General features: G+C 45.7%; 1 protein-coding gene across 1 annotated transcript in view; it reads right to left on the bottom strand.

The window, feature by feature from the left end:
* LOC121523030 (titin-like) overlaps positions 1-19,587 on the bottom strand; it is a 109,941-nt gene that overhangs the window by 53,603 nt on the left and 36,751 nt on the right. The window contains exons 58-87 of the mRNA XM_041807760.1: positions 19,266-19,559; positions 18,857-19,156; positions 18,564-18,745; positions 17,028-17,157; positions 16,748-16,938; positions 14,758-15,187; positions 14,204-14,509; positions 13,621-13,802; positions 13,397-13,526; positions 12,850-13,001; positions 12,599-12,746; positions 11,923-12,085; positions 10,764-10,915; positions 10,112-10,408; positions 9,705-10,004; positions 8,923-9,237; positions 8,697-8,845; positions 7,988-8,138; positions 7,599-7,880; positions 7,207-7,509; positions 6,743-7,045; positions 6,226-6,507; positions 5,781-5,968; positions 5,582-5,693; positions 5,113-5,415; positions 4,623-4,931; positions 4,027-4,308; positions 3,562-3,861; positions 3,097-3,390; positions 23-2,992 (exon numbers count right to left, since the gene is read on the bottom strand). Of these exons, the coding sequence (XP_041663694.1) occupies positions 23-2,992; positions 3,097-3,390; positions 3,562-3,861; positions 4,027-4,308; positions 4,623-4,931; positions 5,113-5,415; positions 5,582-5,693; positions 5,781-5,968; positions 6,226-6,507; positions 6,743-7,045; positions 7,207-7,509; positions 7,599-7,880; positions 7,988-8,138; positions 8,697-8,845; positions 8,923-9,237; positions 9,705-10,004; positions 10,112-10,408; positions 10,764-10,915; positions 11,923-12,085; positions 12,599-12,746; positions 12,850-13,001; positions 13,397-13,526; positions 13,621-13,802; positions 14,204-14,509; positions 14,758-15,187; positions 16,748-16,938; positions 17,028-17,157; positions 18,564-18,745; positions 18,857-19,156; positions 19,266-19,559 (9,900 nt within the window). The remainder of the gene's footprint in view (positions 1-22; positions 2,993-3,096; positions 3,391-3,561; positions 3,862-4,026; positions 4,309-4,622; positions 4,932-5,112; positions 5,416-5,581; positions 5,694-5,780; positions 5,969-6,225; positions 6,508-6,742; positions 7,046-7,206; positions 7,510-7,598; positions 7,881-7,987; positions 8,139-8,696; positions 8,846-8,922; positions 9,238-9,704; positions 10,005-10,111; positions 10,409-10,763; positions 10,916-11,922; positions 12,086-12,598; positions 12,747-12,849; positions 13,002-13,396; positions 13,527-13,620; positions 13,803-14,203; positions 14,510-14,757; positions 15,188-16,747; positions 16,939-17,027; positions 17,158-18,563; positions 18,746-18,856; positions 19,157-19,265; positions 19,560-19,587) is intronic.

Below are 19,587 nucleotides of genomic sequence, written 5' to 3'. Positions count from 1 at the left end.
AAAGGTTTTTGACAATACATACCAACTGCATCCTTGGCAGTAATGGCACGCGAAGGCTTGCTTGGACTGCTGATGCCAATTTCATTAACAGCCTTTACTCTGTACTGGTAGTCATGGAGGGGCAGGAGTCCAGTTACTGTAAAACGAGTTGATGGGATTGGATCCTTGTTGACAGGAGACCACCTAACTGCATGCTCCTCCTTCTTCTCCAAAAGGTAACCGATGATTGGCTTTCCGCCATCTTTCTCTGGTTCTGACCACTGTACAGTCATTTCCTCCTTTGCAATCTTGGTGACTTCGGGTGCCTCAGGAGCATCAGGAACACTGAACTGGGTGCCGGCAACGATAGACTCGCTCTGCACTGCAGGTCCAGGACCCATCTTATTCTCAGCCCGTACCCTAAAGATGTACTCATTCCCCTCTATAAGGCGAGTCACCCTAGCTTTATTGGTAATGACAGCATTGGTGTGGACTGACCAGACTCCTCTCTTAGTCTCACATTTTTCAATAATGTAGTTATAGATTTCGCAGCCACCATCATCCTCTGGGACCTCCCAGGCCAGATTGCACCTGTCAATGGTGACATCAGACACCTTAAGATCCCTAACGGGGCCAGGTCTGTCCAGTACATTTACTTTAGCATGAGCAGAGGAAGTTCCTGCACTGTTTGAGGCAGTGACAACATATTTGCCGCTGTCGGTGCGCCTGGCACCAGTAAGCAGAAGCTTGGAGAAGTCAGCACCACTTTCAATCTGCAGTCTGGGGCTCTTCTTGATCTCCTCAGCGCCTTCATCTTTAGTCCACTTGATATCAGGCTGGGGTTTTCCCTTCACTATTGCCTCAATAGGAATCGAGTCTCCTGCCTTAACCACAAGGGTTCCATCAAGTTTGATCTTAACTTCAGGCTCCATAATCTGTTCCTTAACCAGAACTTCACCTGTGGTCACCCAGTTGCTCTCGCCTCCCTCATTCTTAGTCTGAACTCTAAACTGGTAGATCTGGTTTTCAATGCAACGGTCAGCCATAAAGTAGGTCTCCTTTATGGCGCCCTTGTGAATCCTCTCCCATTCCTCAGCCTCCTTTGGCTTCTTTTCAACATGGTAAGCCAAGTTACGGCTACCCCCGTCGTATTCTGGTTTCTTCCATTTAAGGAAGCAGAAGGTCTTTCCAATCTCAGCGATCTGGAAGTCAATTGGTTCACCAGGTTTCTCAACTGGATCAACAGCCAGTACAGGTGACTTGGTCTCAGTGGGTGGACCGGTGCCAATCTTATTCTCTGCACTGACACGGAAGAAGTACTCGCAGCCCTCATTGAGAGGAGCCTTTAGGAGGCGCTTGGTGCAGTCGCTGGACACCACCGACCAGCCTCTCTGGCTTGGCTGACGACATTCGATAATGTACTGAGTAATCTCTGTGCCTCCATTGTCCTCAGGGTTCTCCCAGGACACCATGCAGGAGTTCTTGGTCACGTAAGCTACTTTGAGGTTCTGGCAAGCGCCTGGTGTGTCCAGGACATTGACAATAATGGTGGCCTGTGCTTGCCCACTACTGTTCTTGGCCAAAATTGCATATTTACCATAATCTGACCTGACTGCCTCATTAATTACCAGCTCACACAGAGGGTAGTTATTATTCATCTCTATGCGCTTGTCCCTCTGCAAGGCTCTGGCGTCCTTGGTCCATGTGATCTCTGGGTCTGGTCTGCCCTTCACCCTCGTGATCAAACTTATTATCTGACCTGCTCTAACGGTCAGAGAGTCCCGGCATGACACATCAACAGTAACCTCAGGGGGCACAAGGATGTCTTTAGCTAAGACAGTCTCAGCCAGCTCCCTAGGTTCACTGTCACCAACCTTGTTTGTGGCTCTAACGCGGAATCTATACTCCAGTCCTTCAAGGAGGCCTGGCACTCTGTAGGCACAGATCTTGATGAGATCCTTGTTGATTCTATCCCACTGGGCGGTTCCTGACTTCTGAGCCTCAACAACATAGCCCAGAATGGGACTGCCTCCATCTCTTGTAGGCTTGGTCCAGCAGATGTCAGCGTAAGACTTGCTCCAGTCCTTCAGTTTAAGATTGCCAGGTGGTCCTGGCTTGGTGATTGCACGTGTGGCCTTGATGGGTTGAGAGTTGAGAGAAGGTTCGCTGATACCAGCAATGTTCTCAGCAAATACTCTGAACTCGTAGCTGTTGCCTTCAAACAGACCGGAGACTCTGTATCTGAGGTCCAGAACAGGTGTTTTGTTGACGCGGATCCACTTTCCTGTCATTTCTCTGCGTTCAATCACATAGCCACTAATGGGGCTGCCGCCATCGTAGTCGGGCAGGGTCCATTCTACTGTCACAGCGTTCTCTGTGATGTCAGAGCACTCTGGAGGGCCAGGTGGACCAGGAGGATTAAACATATGTTTGGCAATAGTGGGAGGACTCTCAAGCCCGGCCCCAATGCCAATCTTGTTCTCTGCACGGACACGGACGATGTATTCACGGCCCTTTTCCAGCCTGGACACCTTGGCCTTGGTGCTTGTGCCACCGGAGCTAACGACAGACCAAGGTTCCCATGGCTTCTTCACATCCTTCTTTTCCACCACATAGTTGGTGACTGGCGCGCCGCCGTCGTCTTTGGGTGCCCTCCACTGGATCATCATATAATCGGGGGTGACTTCCAAGATGTTAATGGGTCCAATGGGTGGACCTGGAAGATCCAGCACAGTAACATGAAGGGCAACAGTCTTGCTGCCTGCAGGGTTGGCCACAGAGAGGATGTACTCTCCAGTGTCTCCTCTCTGGGACTCAGGGATACTAAGAATGGTGGAGGATCCAGCAGTCTCAATTTTAAAGCGGCCCTCAGAAACGATCTCCTTGCCATCGGACATCCATTTGGCAGTGGGAATGGGGATGCCAATCATCTTGGCTGGAAGGGTGATAGGACTGCCAGCTTTGACAGTAAGACCCTCAATGAGTTTCACATCAACTTCAATAGCCGGTGGCACTGAAAAGGAATCAGAAAACAACATTGGGATATTTGCAGACTTTAGGAAAAAATCACAGAATGTCTCATTGCACTAAAGAAAACTAGATGAGAATGTTTCTTACATGTCTTTTCCTGGCAGGTGACGGGGACGCTAGTGTCAGGACGGCTCACGCCAATAGCATTCTGAGCCTTAACCCTGAAGCGGTAAGTCTTGCCTTCCACGAGACCTGTAACATGGGCATGGTTGTTGCTGACAGTCTTGAATGTTACCCAGTCAGTCTGACCCTCTTCCTGGTGCTCCACGATGAAGCCGGTGATTTCACTTCCACCAGTGCGGTCAGGCCACTCCCAGGCTAACCAAACTTCGGTCTTCTCTGCATCAGTGTGATGCAGATTCTTGGGTGGGCCAGGAGGATCTAAAGGTACCCAGAACAAAACATAACTGATTGCTGACTACTGATGGGACTTCTATCGATATCAGGTACAATGTTATTTAGCAGACGGTATAACAGGCAAGGATCACTGATACAATTTCATGAATATGGCAGCTAATTATCATTCATTGACTAATGATGACGGTTACTCACAGAGAGGATCAACCGCTTTGATTGGTGTCTTGGTCATCACATAATCACTCCTGCCAAACTGGTTTTCAGCAGCCACCCTAAACAAGTACTGGATACCTTCCATCAGATACAGGGCCATCAGACTCAGCTTCTTATTGGCAGCAGAGACGGGCACCCACTGTTCTGCAGCAACATCCTTCTTCTCTACAACGTAATGTGAGATGACAGCACCACCATTGTCCTCAGGAGCCTTCCATGTCAGGTAAGCAGACTCGCTGGTTACCTCTGATATAACCAGGTCTCTTGGAGGAGTAGGCTTGTCTGGTGGAAACAGAGGATGGGTTGGTGAAACTGACAAACGTTCCATACTCAAATAAATCTTCCCTCACGCTCTTAACCTGCATGTTAATGTGGACATTATAACAAAAATAACTCATTTAATCTACACAAATCTAAGCCTGCATCTGTGGTGGCCGTTTCACTTACTCAGCACAAGAACAGCAACAGTTGCTGATTTCTTTCCGGCTGCGTTCTCGACAGTGATGGTGTAGTTCCCAGAGTCTGGACGCACACACTTGGGGATGAACACTTTGCTGCCGGTGGCAGTGACAGCAACCGTTATGTGGGCGGGAACATCACCATCATTCTTCTTCCAGCTGACAGTGGGTGTTGGGATGCCCCTAATGGTGGCGCTGAGGGTGATGTCTGTTCCCAGCATGGCCAGGTGGTCACGTGCCATGTTGGCATCCAGCAACAACTCTGGCTCCTCTGTGAGGGGAAATGGGAACACATTTAGTCACTTTTTTATGCACACGTTAAGGCTGGAATGATGATATAAAATATGTGGGTTTACTAGACCAAAATAGAAAAATAACAATGGTAGTTGTCAAGAAATATATGAGAACCAGGTTTATTCTATGAAGTCAGGTTGCCAATCAAAATGACACTGTTGGATTTCTTTGCACAAATAATGACAATAAACTAAATCTAAGACTTGATTTTTGCAGAAAAAGTATGCCATAGGTAGATCAGAGCTGAGATGTACACATGCATACATAAATATATATATATGAACCCCGTACCAAGTCTGTCATGGACTTTGATGGTCTGCTTGACATAGGCAGGGTCAGATTTTCCTGCAGCATTGACAGTGAAGATCCTGAAGGCATACTCCTGTCCATCAGTTAGACCGGTCACCACATAGTGGAGGTCGGGGCACTGCTCTGGGGTCTCATTGGCCTGAATCCATTCGACAGCACCGGGCTTCTGGTACTCAACAAGATACCCAAAGATTCTACCCTTTCCATCGTGGCGCGGCATCTGCCACTTCAGGCTGACAGAGTCCTTGGTCTTATCGTAGACCTCAGGGGTTACTGGTGGGCTTGGACGCACTGAGGGAGGAGAACATCAAAGAAGACATTCAGTTATGAGCAAATAAAATCTAAAATCAGCAACATGAGACCGAAGAGCAGACAGTTTGTTCTTTGATGGGTCATGCATTTGCTTATTTATTTTTTACATTCATGGGTTATAATTCATCTTGACTAAATGTTTGGACGATGTTGCACTGACCAATGGGATCCTTGGCAAGGATGGGTTTGGATGGGGGGCTAGGATCTCCAGTTCCCAGCTCGTTTTCAGCCATCACCCTGAACTCGTACTCACAGCCCTCCACCAAGTCCTGGACTCTATACTGAGTGTGAGGGTAAAGAGGGTCCCTGGTGGCCCTGGACCACCTCTTGGCTGTGGTCTCCTTCTTCTCAAGAATATAGTTGGTAATGGGCTTTCCACCATCTCGAGGTCTGGTCCAGAGAACCAGGGCGTTGGTGGCATACACCTCCCTGACTGTTGGCATCTCAGGGGCCTCGGGGACTCCTGCAGAGGGAGAGTTAACAATGCTGGGTTAAGGACAGGGAGGAGCAATGGTGTTTGAATATTCAAACACCCATTAATTTATTTAAAAATGTGAATTTCATGTTGCTATTACAATAATCAAACTGAATTTCTGAATGTGCGTAAGGATGTTGTAAACAGGACGTACTGAAGAGATCTTTGGCTCTCATCTCCTCGGACTCCAGAGGGTCGCTGATGCCGTACATGTTCTCAGCAGAGATCCTCATGATGTACTCTCTGCCCTCTGTAAGCTTGGGGATCTGGGAACAAACAGTGAGATTTTAGTAATACTGAGGGTTTCATTTCAACAGCTAATTGAAAACAGTGGACAAACCATCAGGACTTACCTTGCATACAGTCTTGGTGGTGGCGGATGTCACTGTGGTCCAGGTGTCTCTATTGGTGTCTCTCTTCTCAACGATGTAGTTGGATACGTCAACACCGCCGCTGTCAAGAGGAGGTTTCCAGGAGATGACCATGTACTCCCTGTGCACCTCCTCAAACACCACAGGTCCGACAGGAGGGGTAGGACGGTCTGCAGGGAGAGGAAGTCTCAAAATGAGCAATCTTTGCTGCTGCAATTATTAAATCTTCATCCATTGCAGTGAAGTGGCTTTTCTTGGGTTTTAGAGCCTACTTCTTTCAGTCATAATTGCTTTCTATCCTTAGACCCCTTCTACAGCTCATTTAAAACAAACACAGACACTACAGATGGCATATCGATACTGCTGTCCACTTCTCTAATTTTGTCTTATTTCTGGCTTATACAACCTTGTTTGAGCCGCTACTCACCAACAACAGTGATGTTGCAGACTCCCTTTCTGGAACCAGTGCTGTTCTCCACCACGACTACATATCTGCCACTGTGTTCACGCTTCGCCTTCATCAGGCCAAGCGACATGGTGGTCAGGGTGTTCTTGAACATGATGTGTTGGTCTGCCTTCAGCTCCTCATCATCTCTGTACCAAGAAATGGATGGAGAAGGTTTGCCGGTGTAACGGCCTGCCAGCAGGCAGCTCTCGCCCACGCGGATGATGATCTTATCACGGAAGTCCAGCTCGATGGTTGGTGGCTCTGCAAACACAAAGATCAGAAGGTTAATGTGGCATATCCAGAGGGCTCTTCAAATTTCGGACTTCACCATGCACAGGAAGGTTTGTGTCTACTTGTAATATTCTTTAAATACTCTCTGAATGAATCCTGCTTTGAATTAAATTGAATTAAAAAAGCATTTTTTCACAGACAAACATCATTTGATGCTAATGTACTGAAGCATGATTTAAACCCAGGAGGCGACAATGATTCTCACCAAGTTCATCCTTGCAGGTGATTGGTTTGGTGCAGAAAGAGGGTTTGCTTGGGCCAACTTCATTGACAGCAATGGCTCTGAACTCGTAGGAATCCCCCTCCCTGAGGCCGTCGTAGGTGAACTTTCTCTCCATGAGCGCCTCCTTTGTCAGTCTGGTGAACTTGTCTTTGCCAATCATACGGGCTTCAAGAATGTACATGGTGATCTCTGAACCACCATCAAACTTGGGTGCCTTCCATGTGACACTAATCAAGTCCTTTGTGACCTTGGTGACCTCCAGGTCCTCAGGGCGGTCAGGTACACCTTGGGGAAGCATAGACAGTTTTTTTACTGATTTGTGTGAATTTTAAAAATGTAAATGTTTTCAATGGCAGACAGTAATATAGACAATGATTACTGCTACTAATCTTCGTGTCTATAGCTGTAATACCTCCAGGTTTGAGAGCCTGTTTGACACTACTCACTCATTGGTTCCTTGACGACCATTTCAGCTGCGGTCTCGACGAAGGGTCCCATGCCGATTGCGTTCACAGCAGCTACCCTGAAGAAGTAGGCCTTTCCAAGGGTGAGGTCATGAACAATTGCATTCTGTCTGCTGGCAGTGAAGGAAACTGAGGTCCAGGCCTTACGCTCACCCTCACGTTTCTCAACGACAAAGTTACTGATTGGAGAACCACCATCGTTCTCGGGGAAGAACCAGTTGAGTTTGCAGGAGTCAGTGCTCAGGTTTTCTGCGACCAATGGGATACCAACAGGCCCAGGGACGTCTGAGGAATGACAAAAGGGTTTTTAATAAATACACACACTGAAAACATTCAGGATGCTGTGGCAATTTTAAAGCTAAACAGTATTTTACCCAGGACTTCCACGGTGATCTTCTTGGACTTCTCTCCTCCGGCGTTCTTGGCTGTCAGTGTATAAACGCCAAGGTGCTTCCTGACACAGGGTTTGATAACCAGAGAAGAGCTGATGGCTGTTGTCTCCACTTTGGCCTCAGGAGGAAGTGCAGCTCCATCTCTGCCCCAGGTCACCTCAGGTGCTGGCTGGCCGGAGATGTAAGCAATGATACGGATCACTCCACCAGCGTGGACCACCATCCTCTCCTTCACTGAGGCGTCCAGGTCGACTTCAGGAGCAACTGTGAAGAAGACGGGAAATATTACAGTCCAACCAAACCGGATAAAAAGGTCTCACCACTGAGACACTGAGGTTTAATTTGAGCTGTAGCCATCTCAGTTGACTCACTTATTCTGTCGTTGACCTCAAGCACCTCTGGGACTTCTCCTGGCTCGCCATTTCCAGCAGCATTGAAGGCGATCACCCTGAACCTGTACTTACCACCAGTCTTCAGACCAGTGATCACCAACCGGGTGCCTCGGGTTTCTGTCTCCTTGGCCTGAAAACACAAACATGGAGTTTCTTAGATTACTGACATGCAGAGATTTATTTGTATTGGGCAGTTCTACAGTAGGGAACTGGACCCAGATCTGAGTACACAAGTACTGTGCCCCAGTTCACTTGGTATGGGGAAGATATGAATGCAACTATACCAGAGTAAGGGCAGCTAGATTCTACACATCTGGTATCCCTAAAACCATTCTAAAACGGGCCCTTTTTATCCTCTGAGCTGCATGGTTAAGGTGGAACTAGAAGTGGGCCATCGTTGGTGTCAGACATAAAAAAGAAACATACATAGCAGTAGGAAGGCCTCTATTGGCTGCATGGACCATGCTTTTTTTTGGCATGATTGGTTCCCATGGTTGTCTCTAGTCTCTCTTTCTTCAATGCACATACCACCAGCCACTGTAATGGACTGGTGGTGGGTGGGCTGGGGGGTAGGGGGTCACACACTTGAGCACAGTACAAAACAATCAGGTCTTCTATGAAAGGCCATTCTACAGGGTGACAAATCCCAGAATCAGTGCTATCAAAAGTAGAAGCCTGTGTCTCTCACCTTAACCCAGGCTTCGGTACCCTCCTCCTTGTGCTCCACCCAGTATCCAATGACCTTGGAGCCTCCATCTTTCAAGGGAGGGATCCATTCCAGGTCCACTGTAGACTTTGTCCAATCAGAAACCTTTGGTGTTGGAGGAGAGGGTGGGGCTAGAGAAAGAAACAGAAGAGTCAGCATCCTGCTCTGCGGATTTTTATTCTGATGTGATTTCAGTTTGTGGACTCACAGATGGGGTCTCTGGCAAAGATGGGGTCAGTGGGGGGGCTGGCGAGTCCAGGTCCAGCTGCGTTGATGGCAGAGACTCTGAACAGGTACTGGGCACCCTCAATAAGTCCACTAACCACGAAAGACTCTCCCATACCCATGGGTCTGATTGGGTCGCGGCTTACACGGGTCCAGCGTTTTCCTGTGGTCTCTTTGCGTTCCAGCCAGTAGCCGGTGATTGGAGTGCCGCCGTCGTCCTCAGGCTCCTCCCAGTTAACTGTCATGGAATCCATGGTGACGCTGGTGACGGTTGGCTTCTCCACCTGACCAGGGACGGCTGCAGAAAGGTGAAGACAGGGTCCGATGATCAGAATAATAGCTAGATATAAATATAACTGAAGGCTTTCCTCCAATCAGAGAGTATTATCAATCAGACCAAAAACGTAACGTTGCAAATGTTCAGTATTTTGAGGTATGTGTCCATCCCTCACAACTTGATTTTCTTATGACAGTTATTTATTTATGAAACAAAATCAAACATTCAAGGTCCAACAACTAAACAGTAGGCACAGTCATCAGAAATTTCCAATGTGCTGAAAAATGGCCTGTGAACATTTACCTTTAGTTAACTTTTCTGAAGAATTATGATTAAATCAAATAACAGCCATTAAAGTCCCAGGCTTGTTTTGGTGGTTCCATCGTTGCCAACATTTACTTCATGATTTCTAATTGTAAAGGATGACTCTATGTTGCCATTTTCCATTGCTATTTGAAAATGAAACTCAGTTATAACCCTGGACTTACTGAAGAGGTCGCGTGCTATCTCAGGCTCGCTGTCCAGTGGCTCTCCAACTCCGTACTTGTTCTGGGCCATGATCCTGAACACATACTCGTGTCCTGGCATCAGGCTCTCCACTGTCCAGATACGCTCTTTGGGTTCACTGGTAACAGGGACCCAGGTCTTCCTGTTGGCGACACGCCTCCAGATGACGTAGTTTGTGACGTTGGACCCACCGTCGTCCTTTGGTGGCAGCCAGGACAGCGTGATCCTCTCAGCGCCAATCTCTTCAAACTTGATGGGAGCAGAGGGAGGCCCAGGCCGGCCTGAAAGAAAGGAGAGAGAGAATTAAAGCCAATGTGATCATGTGAAAGTGCCTCTGCATTCTCCAGTCTTAAATTTGAAACACTTCTTCGTCAGATGTTTCCCTCACCGAGAACGTTGAGCCTCATCTCCTTGGAGGCCTTGCCAAGGCTGTTGGAGGCCACCAGAGTGTACAGACCCGTGTCGGGGCGCTTTCCCTGCTGGATGAGCAGCGTGCAGCTGTCGTCTGACACAATCTTGTTGATGTGCTCGTCATATTGAACCTCCACCTTGGCATCGGACTTGTGGGGCGGAGCCTTGTACCAGGTGAGCGTGGGGAATGGACAGCCACGGATCTTGGCCACAATGCTGATGTCGGAGCCCTGTTCCACCTCCATGAACTCCTTCAGTTCGATGGAAGGAGCACCTGCAGCAGAACAATAGAATATTTTCTTATGAAGTTTCTGGTCCCTGAATGTTTGTAGGGAAGAACACAGGCTATAAGACACTGACTGCAGTAATGTTAGTTATAAAGTACATCAAGAAGCTTCGGTAGACCCTCAGAAAACTAGCAATAATGTGAGGATAAGAAAGCTTTCATTTTGATTTCATGGTCTGGTCAAACTTACACATAAGAGAAATCTTTTCTTCTTTGTTGATATTAAAGGCGCACTGCCATAAAGCGCTTTAAGCCTTACACTCTGCATCCTACATTTCCCATAATTCATTGCATGGATTTACTAGGAGCACACCCAGACCCAGGCTGAGAGTTCTGGTCTTACAGGTCTGGTCCTGGATCATGATGGGTCCCACGGTGGTTGAAGGTCGGCTGGCTCCAGCTGCGTTGTACGCCATCACCCTGAACTCATAGTCGTCTCCCTCTGTCAGGTCCTCCACCTTAAACCTGGTGGTGTCCACGTCTCTCCTGTTACACCTGAAAGACACAGAGGTCTCAGTCAAGTCCTCTGAGTCACACATCTGGAAAACAGACCTGATTCTGGAAAAGATCTGATCTGACCCGCACTCATAGGCAAATACATGTCAACACAAATGCTCAAAAACCTATTTTTTTCTGGCATGAAGCACTAGATACACTAAAAGACGATAAATTTAACAAACAGAAACAAGGGCTGTCAAATAGTACATTTTCAAAACTGACTGATCACAATATTTCAAATAATAGCTATTAATGAATTAGCCTGCACACAAAGCACTTCTTTGTAAGAGCTCACATTTAGCTGCTTCCTCTGTGGAGTAGTCTCCTTAAGTTTATGTTCAGATCCGAGATTTTTCAGGAAAGTGTTCTTTGTTATGTCTTTATTTTGGAGTTTGTAAAGTCTTAAGCCAGGGTATATTTCTAACTGTTTGGATAAAAAAAATTCAGTTTTTATTGCAAAAGAAATAAGGAACTTCTAGAATGGCTTTAAATTTTGGAATTATTATTATAAAGGATATTATAAAGGAATATCTTATGATAAATGGTCAGGAAAAACAGTAAATGTTGGATTTGAATGGCTCAAATGCCCACTGAGCTGTCTGAGTTTTTAAAAACTAAAATGAAGTATTCACAGGAGCAGTGGCGTCCTTGTTTTAAATCAGTGTGTTAACAGGAAGAGGTTAGAAAGACCCTGCTGCTGCCCTGCTAGGCTATCTAAACTAGTGTGCCTAAATGACAACATAGCACACGATTTATTTAGTTTAGAAAAAATTAATCATGGTTAACACATTAACGCTGACAGCCCTGACTGAAAGCTAAGACTGTTATTTGTCTGTACTAACAGAGATTCTGTATGAAAGTGGTCTAAGAAGCTGGTCTAAAGGAGTCCCCGAGGACTCAGAGTAGCAGACATCAGCAGTATTTTATCCCACAGAATTATCTGGAATATTTATTGCATCTTAGCCTGATCTGGTTCAGGTCTGCACTCAGAGGAGGAAGTTTACCTCCTCCAGGCCTCCTTCTGGCCACTGGCGTCCCAGCAGAGCAGGTCAACGCTGTAGTGGGTGACTGGTGCACCGCCGTCGTTCTTTGGAGCCTTCCACGTCAGAGTCACCGTGCCCTTCCTCACGCTCTGGATCTTCAGCCTGGTTGGAGGATCTGGAGGATCTGCAGCCCAAAAAAAATGATAAATGTGTCTGAAAACCAAGACTAGGTTTAGTTTCAGTACAAGTATGTGGCGAATGTGCCGTCTCTATTTCTGGGGTTTCCTGTCTTTTTTAGTTTTATCTAATTCTAAATGTTTTTTTCTTTGTTGTAACCTAAAAAGTGAACCATAGACGATGCTGACATCAAGGACAAACAGCAAAAAAGAAACAGAATAACAAAACTAACAGTTCAGGTTCCTGACAAAAAGTACAACAAAGAAAAAGTACCAGCGCAAATACAAAGAAAAACTTCGATTTTAAGAAGGATAAGACGAAGAGAAACAGACATAAAAATGTGCCATTAAACAAAGAGTAAGATAACAGTAATTCTGTACCGTTAGGAACAGTTCTATCTAGGTCAGGTGGTTCACTAGTTAGATGTTATAATGTAAGCTGGCTGATGAACCACTAATAAAAGCAGCAGTGCTTCCTTAGAGTCAAATCCAAACTTCATAAAAGGTCTGACTGTACGTACGGATGGGGTCTTTGGCTCTGGTTCCTTCGGGGGTCTCAGCCCACGGGCCGAAGCCAAAGCGGTTCTCAGCTTTGATGCGGAACAAGTACTCCTGACCATTGATCAGGTCTGGAACCACCAGGGACTGGGCAGCACAGGCAGGGTTGACCTAAAGGAACCAGATCAGGGTCAGTGTGTAGTCCTCATACTGGTAGATAAAGTGAAGCTGATGCATGAGGGGTGGGTCGGGTTGGTAGGGGGCTAGGGCGTACCTTGGTCCAGGCTTTACCGTCCACCGACTTCTTCTCGATAAAGTAGCTCTTCACTCTGTCCCCACCATCACACTCCGGAGGTTTCCAGGTGAGTCGGCAGGTTCCTCTCGTCACGTCGCTGACCTTAAAGTCTCTGGGAGGTCCAGGCAGGTCTGTGGTCCACCAAACAAAACATGAGACCGGGAAAATCACTCAAATCCACAACACTCAAATCCAACTACAGTTTGAGGTTGCTTAAGATGTTTGACTGGACTGCCCTCCTCGTCCTGGTGTACAGACTCAGCAGCAGGTGGCCATGTGACCCTTCTTAGCTAGTTACTGTCGCTGGGTTGACCTGCAGCTGATTGGTTGTATGCTGAACGCTGAAAACAAGAACATCTTTCCCTCTCCGTACTCTTGGTACCAATAAAATGCAGACTATTCCTCAATCTTTAGGTGATATCTGAAGGTGGAGAACAAGACTTCTTCTATTCTTATTTTGACTCTAATTCTACTTATAATTAGTGATAAATGTGATTGATGAATACATGATTGTAGGTTTCCATACCGAGCACGTTGACTCTGACTTTGACCACTTTGTGTCCAGCAGGACTCTCTGCGTTGAGGATGTATCGGCCGCTGTGGCTCAGTTTGCTCTCTGGGATTACGATCACAGACGTGGTGTCTGTGGAGTGGATCTGAGAGGAAACACCGCCACCATGTTAGACGTCTTTATTTTACACGTTTACATTTATAAAAACGGTTTGAGTATTAACGCGAGAGCAGCCTGACCTCAGAGTCGACTGGCAGGTTGTGGAGCTCGTTCTTCTTCTCAGTCTCAGCGGTTCCATCGAAGTTCCACGTGACTTTGGGAACAGGTCTTCCTGTGATGGTGACAGGAATCTTGATGGTGGTTCTGGCTCTGCAGTTCAGCAGGTCTGGGGCGCTCACATCCAGAGTCACCATCGGCTCAACTGGAAAACACAAAACAAACTTTTCTAAACACAGGAGGGAGCAGTTCAGGTGATTTTATGTAATAAACTTGATCTGTTTAAGAAGTTTGACCTGAAGACTAGGATGGAAAAATCAATACTTTTAAGACATTTCAAGATATTTTCAGTGCAGATAGAGGATGGGACAGTATTTAAATATATTACTGCTGATAGTCGTCCCACAGAAAAGGCCCCAGTATGCCCAGTAAAGAGTTTACAGTGGGAACAGTGGAGCTCTTTCAACACTCATTAATCAATATATTAGTGTTGATTTTGTATTCACATTTAGAAACATGGAGATATAGTTTATAGCCTTAGTCTAAGCTGTGACAAAGATCTGATTTAAAGCAGACGTATGATTCTGACGGCTCAGTCTCTCTTACTCAGGATATCCTGGACCAGGATGTCGCCCGTCTTGGCGGGCTCGGAGTTTCCAGCTGCATTCACGGCGTAGATCCTAAACTTGCACTTCTTGCCCTCCTTCAAGTCGGGGACGGTGATTTCTGTGGATGGGTGAAGCTTGTCTGCAGGAGTCACCCTCCTCCAGTCAGGAGAGCCCTCCTCATGGACCTCGATGATGTACCCTTTGACAGGGCTGCCGCCATCTCTGTCGGGCGGGCTCCAGGTGAGCGTGATGCTGCTCTTGGTCTTGTCCTTAACCTCTGGGAAGCCAGGTGGGCTGGGAGGGTCTGGGGGGAGCGGAGAGGGTCAAAGATCAGGATTGAATGTTTTTATAAGAGAGGAACATCTAGGTTAGGGATCAGCAGTAATACTACGGTTAAAAGGAACGTTTAGGGAGTCTACAGGAGGGACAGAGAGAAAAGGGTTAATGTTGATTACTGTGGTGATCTGATCATGAGCCACAGTGGCTTCATACCCACCCACGATACAGAACTAGTAACATCCCTGCTCTGTAACAGGAAGCAGCAGTACTCACTGCATGGATCGGTGGCGAAGCGGCACTCGGACGCCTCGCTGTGCGGTCCGATTCCTGCAGCGTTGCAGGCAGAGACTCTGAACTGGTACTCGGTTCCTTCGATGAGCTTCAGCATGGTGTACTGCAGACCCTTTACAGCTGGTTTGGTGATAGGAGCGCGGTTGACTCGCCCCCAGTACACGGCGCCACGCTCCCTCTTCTCCAGCCAGTAGCCCTGGATGGTGGAGCCGCCGTTGTCCAGAGGAGGCTCCCAGGTCAGGGTCATGGTGGTTGCAGTGGCGGCGATGATTTTTGGGTTACGGGGAGGTCCAGGGAGGCCGAACGGATCCCTCAGCTGGACTTTCTCTGAGTCACAGCCATCACTAACACCATACTTGTTCTCAGCCTTGATCCTGAACTGGTAGGTACCGTTGAGGTTTAGTTTGTAGACCTGGAGGAGAGGAACCAGAACAGGCAGAATGACTATCTCTACCAGGGTTGGGCAACAGGTGGCCCGCGGGCCATATGGGGCCTTCCACCTCATTCACTGTGGCCCTGAAGTTAATTCCAAATACCAATAAATTATAAACCTCAAGAAAACAGTCAAAATCTGGCATGAAAACAAACATTCCCCATGGAATTTTGCTCCTGATAAAAAGTTAGTTTATTAATTCAGTTTGCATTTTCAATTCAAACAATTTTTTTTTTTTTTGATGTTTAAATGAATAGATATTTTATTTTTTAATTTATTATATTTGCGTTTACTTTAAATTTCTAATTTTTACTTTTTGGATTTCAATTAAAAAAAATTAAGTTTTCAATTTCTATTATTTTTGTTTTTAATGTCATTTTATTGTTTGTTTTTTATGTAATTTTTCTTCATAATAATTTTTTAAGTTTTTATTTGTGTTCAATTTAATTTATTTTATTTCATTAAAATTTGAAATGTTTTTATTAAATTGTTTGCAGTCTCACTTCTATTTCTGGTTTCAGAAGAGATTATAAACGTTTTTAACTGTTCATAAAAATGTTTAAATGAATTTTACTGCAGCTCAAAAATGAATAGCTTTCCTGTAAACTGAACATTGAGTATATGACGGGCCTCACAAATGTTTTAATGCTGGGTGGGACCCTCTTATAAACCCTTAGGGGTTTCTTTTGTCCCCCCTGTGTATTTCATATGTTCATGTATTCCTTTGTCTCATTTTAAACTTCTTTCTTTTGCACAAATAAAGACCAATTTTAAAATGTCTTTTATGCTTATTTTGTTTCTTTTAAATCTTTTTATTTTATTATCTTTTATTTATGTAATTTTTCTTCATTAAATTTGTATTTATTTAAATGTCTTTTAATTTGAAATTTGAATATTTGAAATTTATGAATTCTTAATTTGTTTATCCTAATATTTTATATATTTGTTCGTATTTTATTTTAATTTATTTTGTCTACTTTTTGAAATTTGTTTTCAATATAATTCCTATTTTTAATTTTTATCTTTATTAGATTCAATTGGCTGCAAGTTTAACTCTAAATTTTTTATATGCATTGCTAAATGCACTTGTCCAGAGAAACGCAAATAAAATACAAAGTATCATGTTCACTGCACTGAAAAAGCACCTTGAAATTTATTTAATTTTGTATAACTTATTAGTTTAACTTTTTCTTTTTGCACTTGAGTTTAAAACATAGAAAGGGGTTAAATTGAGAAGATCCGACAGTCTGTAACAGTGAGTGAAATAATACGGCCCATCCCTGATCTCTACTCATATTCAGGATATTTAGTGTTATTCTCTGCACCTGTTAAAGGTGGAGCCAAATAATGAAGTCTGCATGTTTAAAAGCTTGATTTTGAAGATGTTAGGAACTGTTTCTGTTCCTAATTTTCTGAATGCTAGCTGAAAATAAAAAGCTCCTTTTTCAGATGTATTGAAATGTATTGATTTCCTTGAGTGTGCTGAATGAATCTGAGTCCTGCTCTTTGGTTAGACCTCTGTGGCATTGCTGTACTCACCCCGTATCTCCTGTCGATGAGGTTAATGGTCATAACCTCAAAGTCAGACTTCTTCTTGCTGGCATCGCGGCGTTCTACGATGTAGTTGGTGATCTCGCTGCCTCCATTGTCCTCTGGGGCGTCCCAGTTGAGGTAGCATGAATCTGCTTTAATGTCCGAGACCACAATGTTTCTCGGCGGAAGAGGGCGGTCTGAAAGCGCAGGGTTGGATTTAGGGATCATTTAGGAAACATTGCAAACTTTTAGACAAAATCTGAACTCTGTGTGATTCAGATCTTACCGAGGATCTCCACGCGGATCAGCTGCTGAGCTTTGCCATGGCAGTTCTCAGCCACCAGCTTGTAGTTGCCCTTGTCTGGCCGGACGGTTACTGGGATAGCGATTTTGGTCTTGATAGTCGTCCTGTCCACCTGAGGATCAGAATCACATTGATTCATTAAAACAAACAAAACATGAGCACAAAGAAGACGGATGTCAAGCTTCCATGTCTGTCATCAAGCAGGAAACGCTACCAATAGGCCGTTTTTAGCCGTTTACAACAAAGCACAAAAAAAAACATTCTTATTCTCAAGCTCCTTTTCTGTCCTGAAAGTAGTGAAATATTCAGGCAGAGAAAAGTTTGAAAAAACTTGCAGAGAAACATCAGCAGGCAGAAATCTAAAATCCTCCATCTAAAGTCTGGACGTGTGTCGGGTATGATCTGTTTCCACAAAGCAGTCCAGTTTGGTCCAGTCCAGTTCTGTCCTGGTTTCATTAAACTGATCTGTTTCCTCAGCTGATGTCTGTCCAGTCTCTCTGGTTGTGACGGGAAATACATCTCTTTTAGAGATCCAGATCATGTGGCTCAGCCCAGCAGAGCTGGTTCTTCATCTGGTACCAGTTTTTCTTTTCAAATGTGGATTAAATAAGGACAGAGGATGGAGGAAAGGAAACTGGTACTCATATGAGCTGGCTATAGAGGCTCACACTAGAGAGTGGTTCATAAGAACAAACTAATTCGTGAATGGCTCATATTAAAGAATCATTCAGTAGAACAGACTCGTTCGTGAACAGCTCACATTAAAGAGTGGTTCAGTAGAACAGACTCGTTTGTGCATGGCTCACATTAAAGAGTCGTTCAGTGGAACGGCTCGTTCGTGAACAGCTCACATTAAAGAGTCGTTCAGTAGAACAGACTCGTTTGTCCATGGCTCACATTAAAGAGTCGTTCAGTAGAACAGACTCGTTTGTCCATGGCTCACATTAAAGAGTTGTTCAGTAGAACAGACTCGTTCATGAACGGCTCATCATTCCTTGGTTGCTAACCCCACAGTTTCCTTGTTTGGGATCGTTTGGGTTTTCTCTGTTGATAGAACATCAGCATTACATTGAGGACTGTTTGAGACTAAAGGGGGATTTTAGGTGTTGGGGGGCTCTGCTAGCCTCTTAGCTCAGGACTAGACTCTTCTAGACTCTGGTCTTCATCTGTTTAGCCGAATCAGAAGAGGGTTAGACGTACATTGGTGTTCTGATGATAACTGCAGCCCACAGCTCCATTTAGAGCTGTGAAGTACTTTTCTAATGGTTGTCCACCACTTCCTGACCCCCAACAGACATTTTAGGATCATGTGATTGCAAGCAACCTATATGAAACGGCCTCTCTCATGTCAGATTACAGCATGGTAATATTTCTAACCCCGGTTTGAGATTTTCTTAAACCATTATTGAGGGTTGCTGAAATTAGATGCTCTGCAGAAATACTCCAGGATAAACTGTGGATGGTTCATCTTCCCGTCTCTGACAGGTACAAGTGTGGATGTATCAGGAATCATCTCACCTCCTCAGTCTCCATGGTCATCTTCTCTCCATCAGGAGCCTCGATCACCTCGTCATCCTTCATCCAGTACGTTGTGGGTAGAGGAAGACCCCTCACCTCAGCCGGGATGTCAATGGCGGGTCCCTTCTTCACGATGATGGCGTTGTTCTTAAAGTACTTCAGGATGGTGATAACAGGAGCGACTGTGGACACAGACATCAGTTTATGTTCTCTCTTCCGCTATAAGTCTTTTAAATGTTGATCTAAAGTTTCTCAGCTACATCTGTTTTAATGTTCAGATTTTGATTACGTACTCTCTTCATCCTGGATCTTGGCTGTGATTGGCTTTGAGGGATCTCCTGCTCCGACCTCATTTACAGCTTTGACGCGGAACTGGTACTCCTGGTGCTCGGACAGGTTCTCGATAGTCCCGCAGCACTCGGTGAAGATCTTTCGGTGTGCCACTTCAAACTCGGTGCCATCAGACCTCATCTTCTCAACATAGTAACCTCCAATGGGGCTGCCGCCATCAGTGCGAGGAGGCTGCCATGCCAGCGTGATGGTGGTCTTGCTTCTGCCTGTGTAGTGAAGCCTCTCAGGGGCGGACGGGGTACCTGCAGCACAGGAAGAGTTTAGCTAGTGTCCAGAAGGAGACGCAGAGCTTCTTTGACAGCATTCATCCCAAAAACACGATTGGATACTGGTCATAATTAGTGTGTTTACCCTTTGGATCCTCAGCAACGATGGGCCCCAGGTCAGACGGAGCGCCGTCACCGTACTTGTTTCTTGCGAAGACCCTGAAGTCGTACTCCTCGCCGGCCAGCAGGCCTTGGATGTCGCACTTGCAAGAAGCTGTCTCGATGGGTTGGCGGAAGAGTTTCATCTTGGAGTCCTTTCTTAGGACCTCATAGCCGATGATGTCACTGCCGCCATTGTCCAAGGGGTCAGACCAGGTGAGGGTGATGTTCTTCTTCGTCACAGCAACAGTCTTCAGGTCGACCACGGGGCCAGGGACGTCTGTAGAGACAAGGAGATTTCAGATTCT

The sequence above is a fragment of the Cheilinus undulatus genome, linkage group 15 (assembly GCF_018320785.1).
Source record: "Cheilinus undulatus linkage group 15, ASM1832078v1, whole genome shotgun sequence".
In the NCBI taxonomy this organism is placed as follows: Eukaryota; Metazoa; Chordata; class Actinopteri; order Labriformes; family Labridae; genus Cheilinus; species Cheilinus undulatus.
Note: the sequence above shows the minus strand (reverse complement) of the source record. Positions and strands in the feature narration are given on the sequence as shown.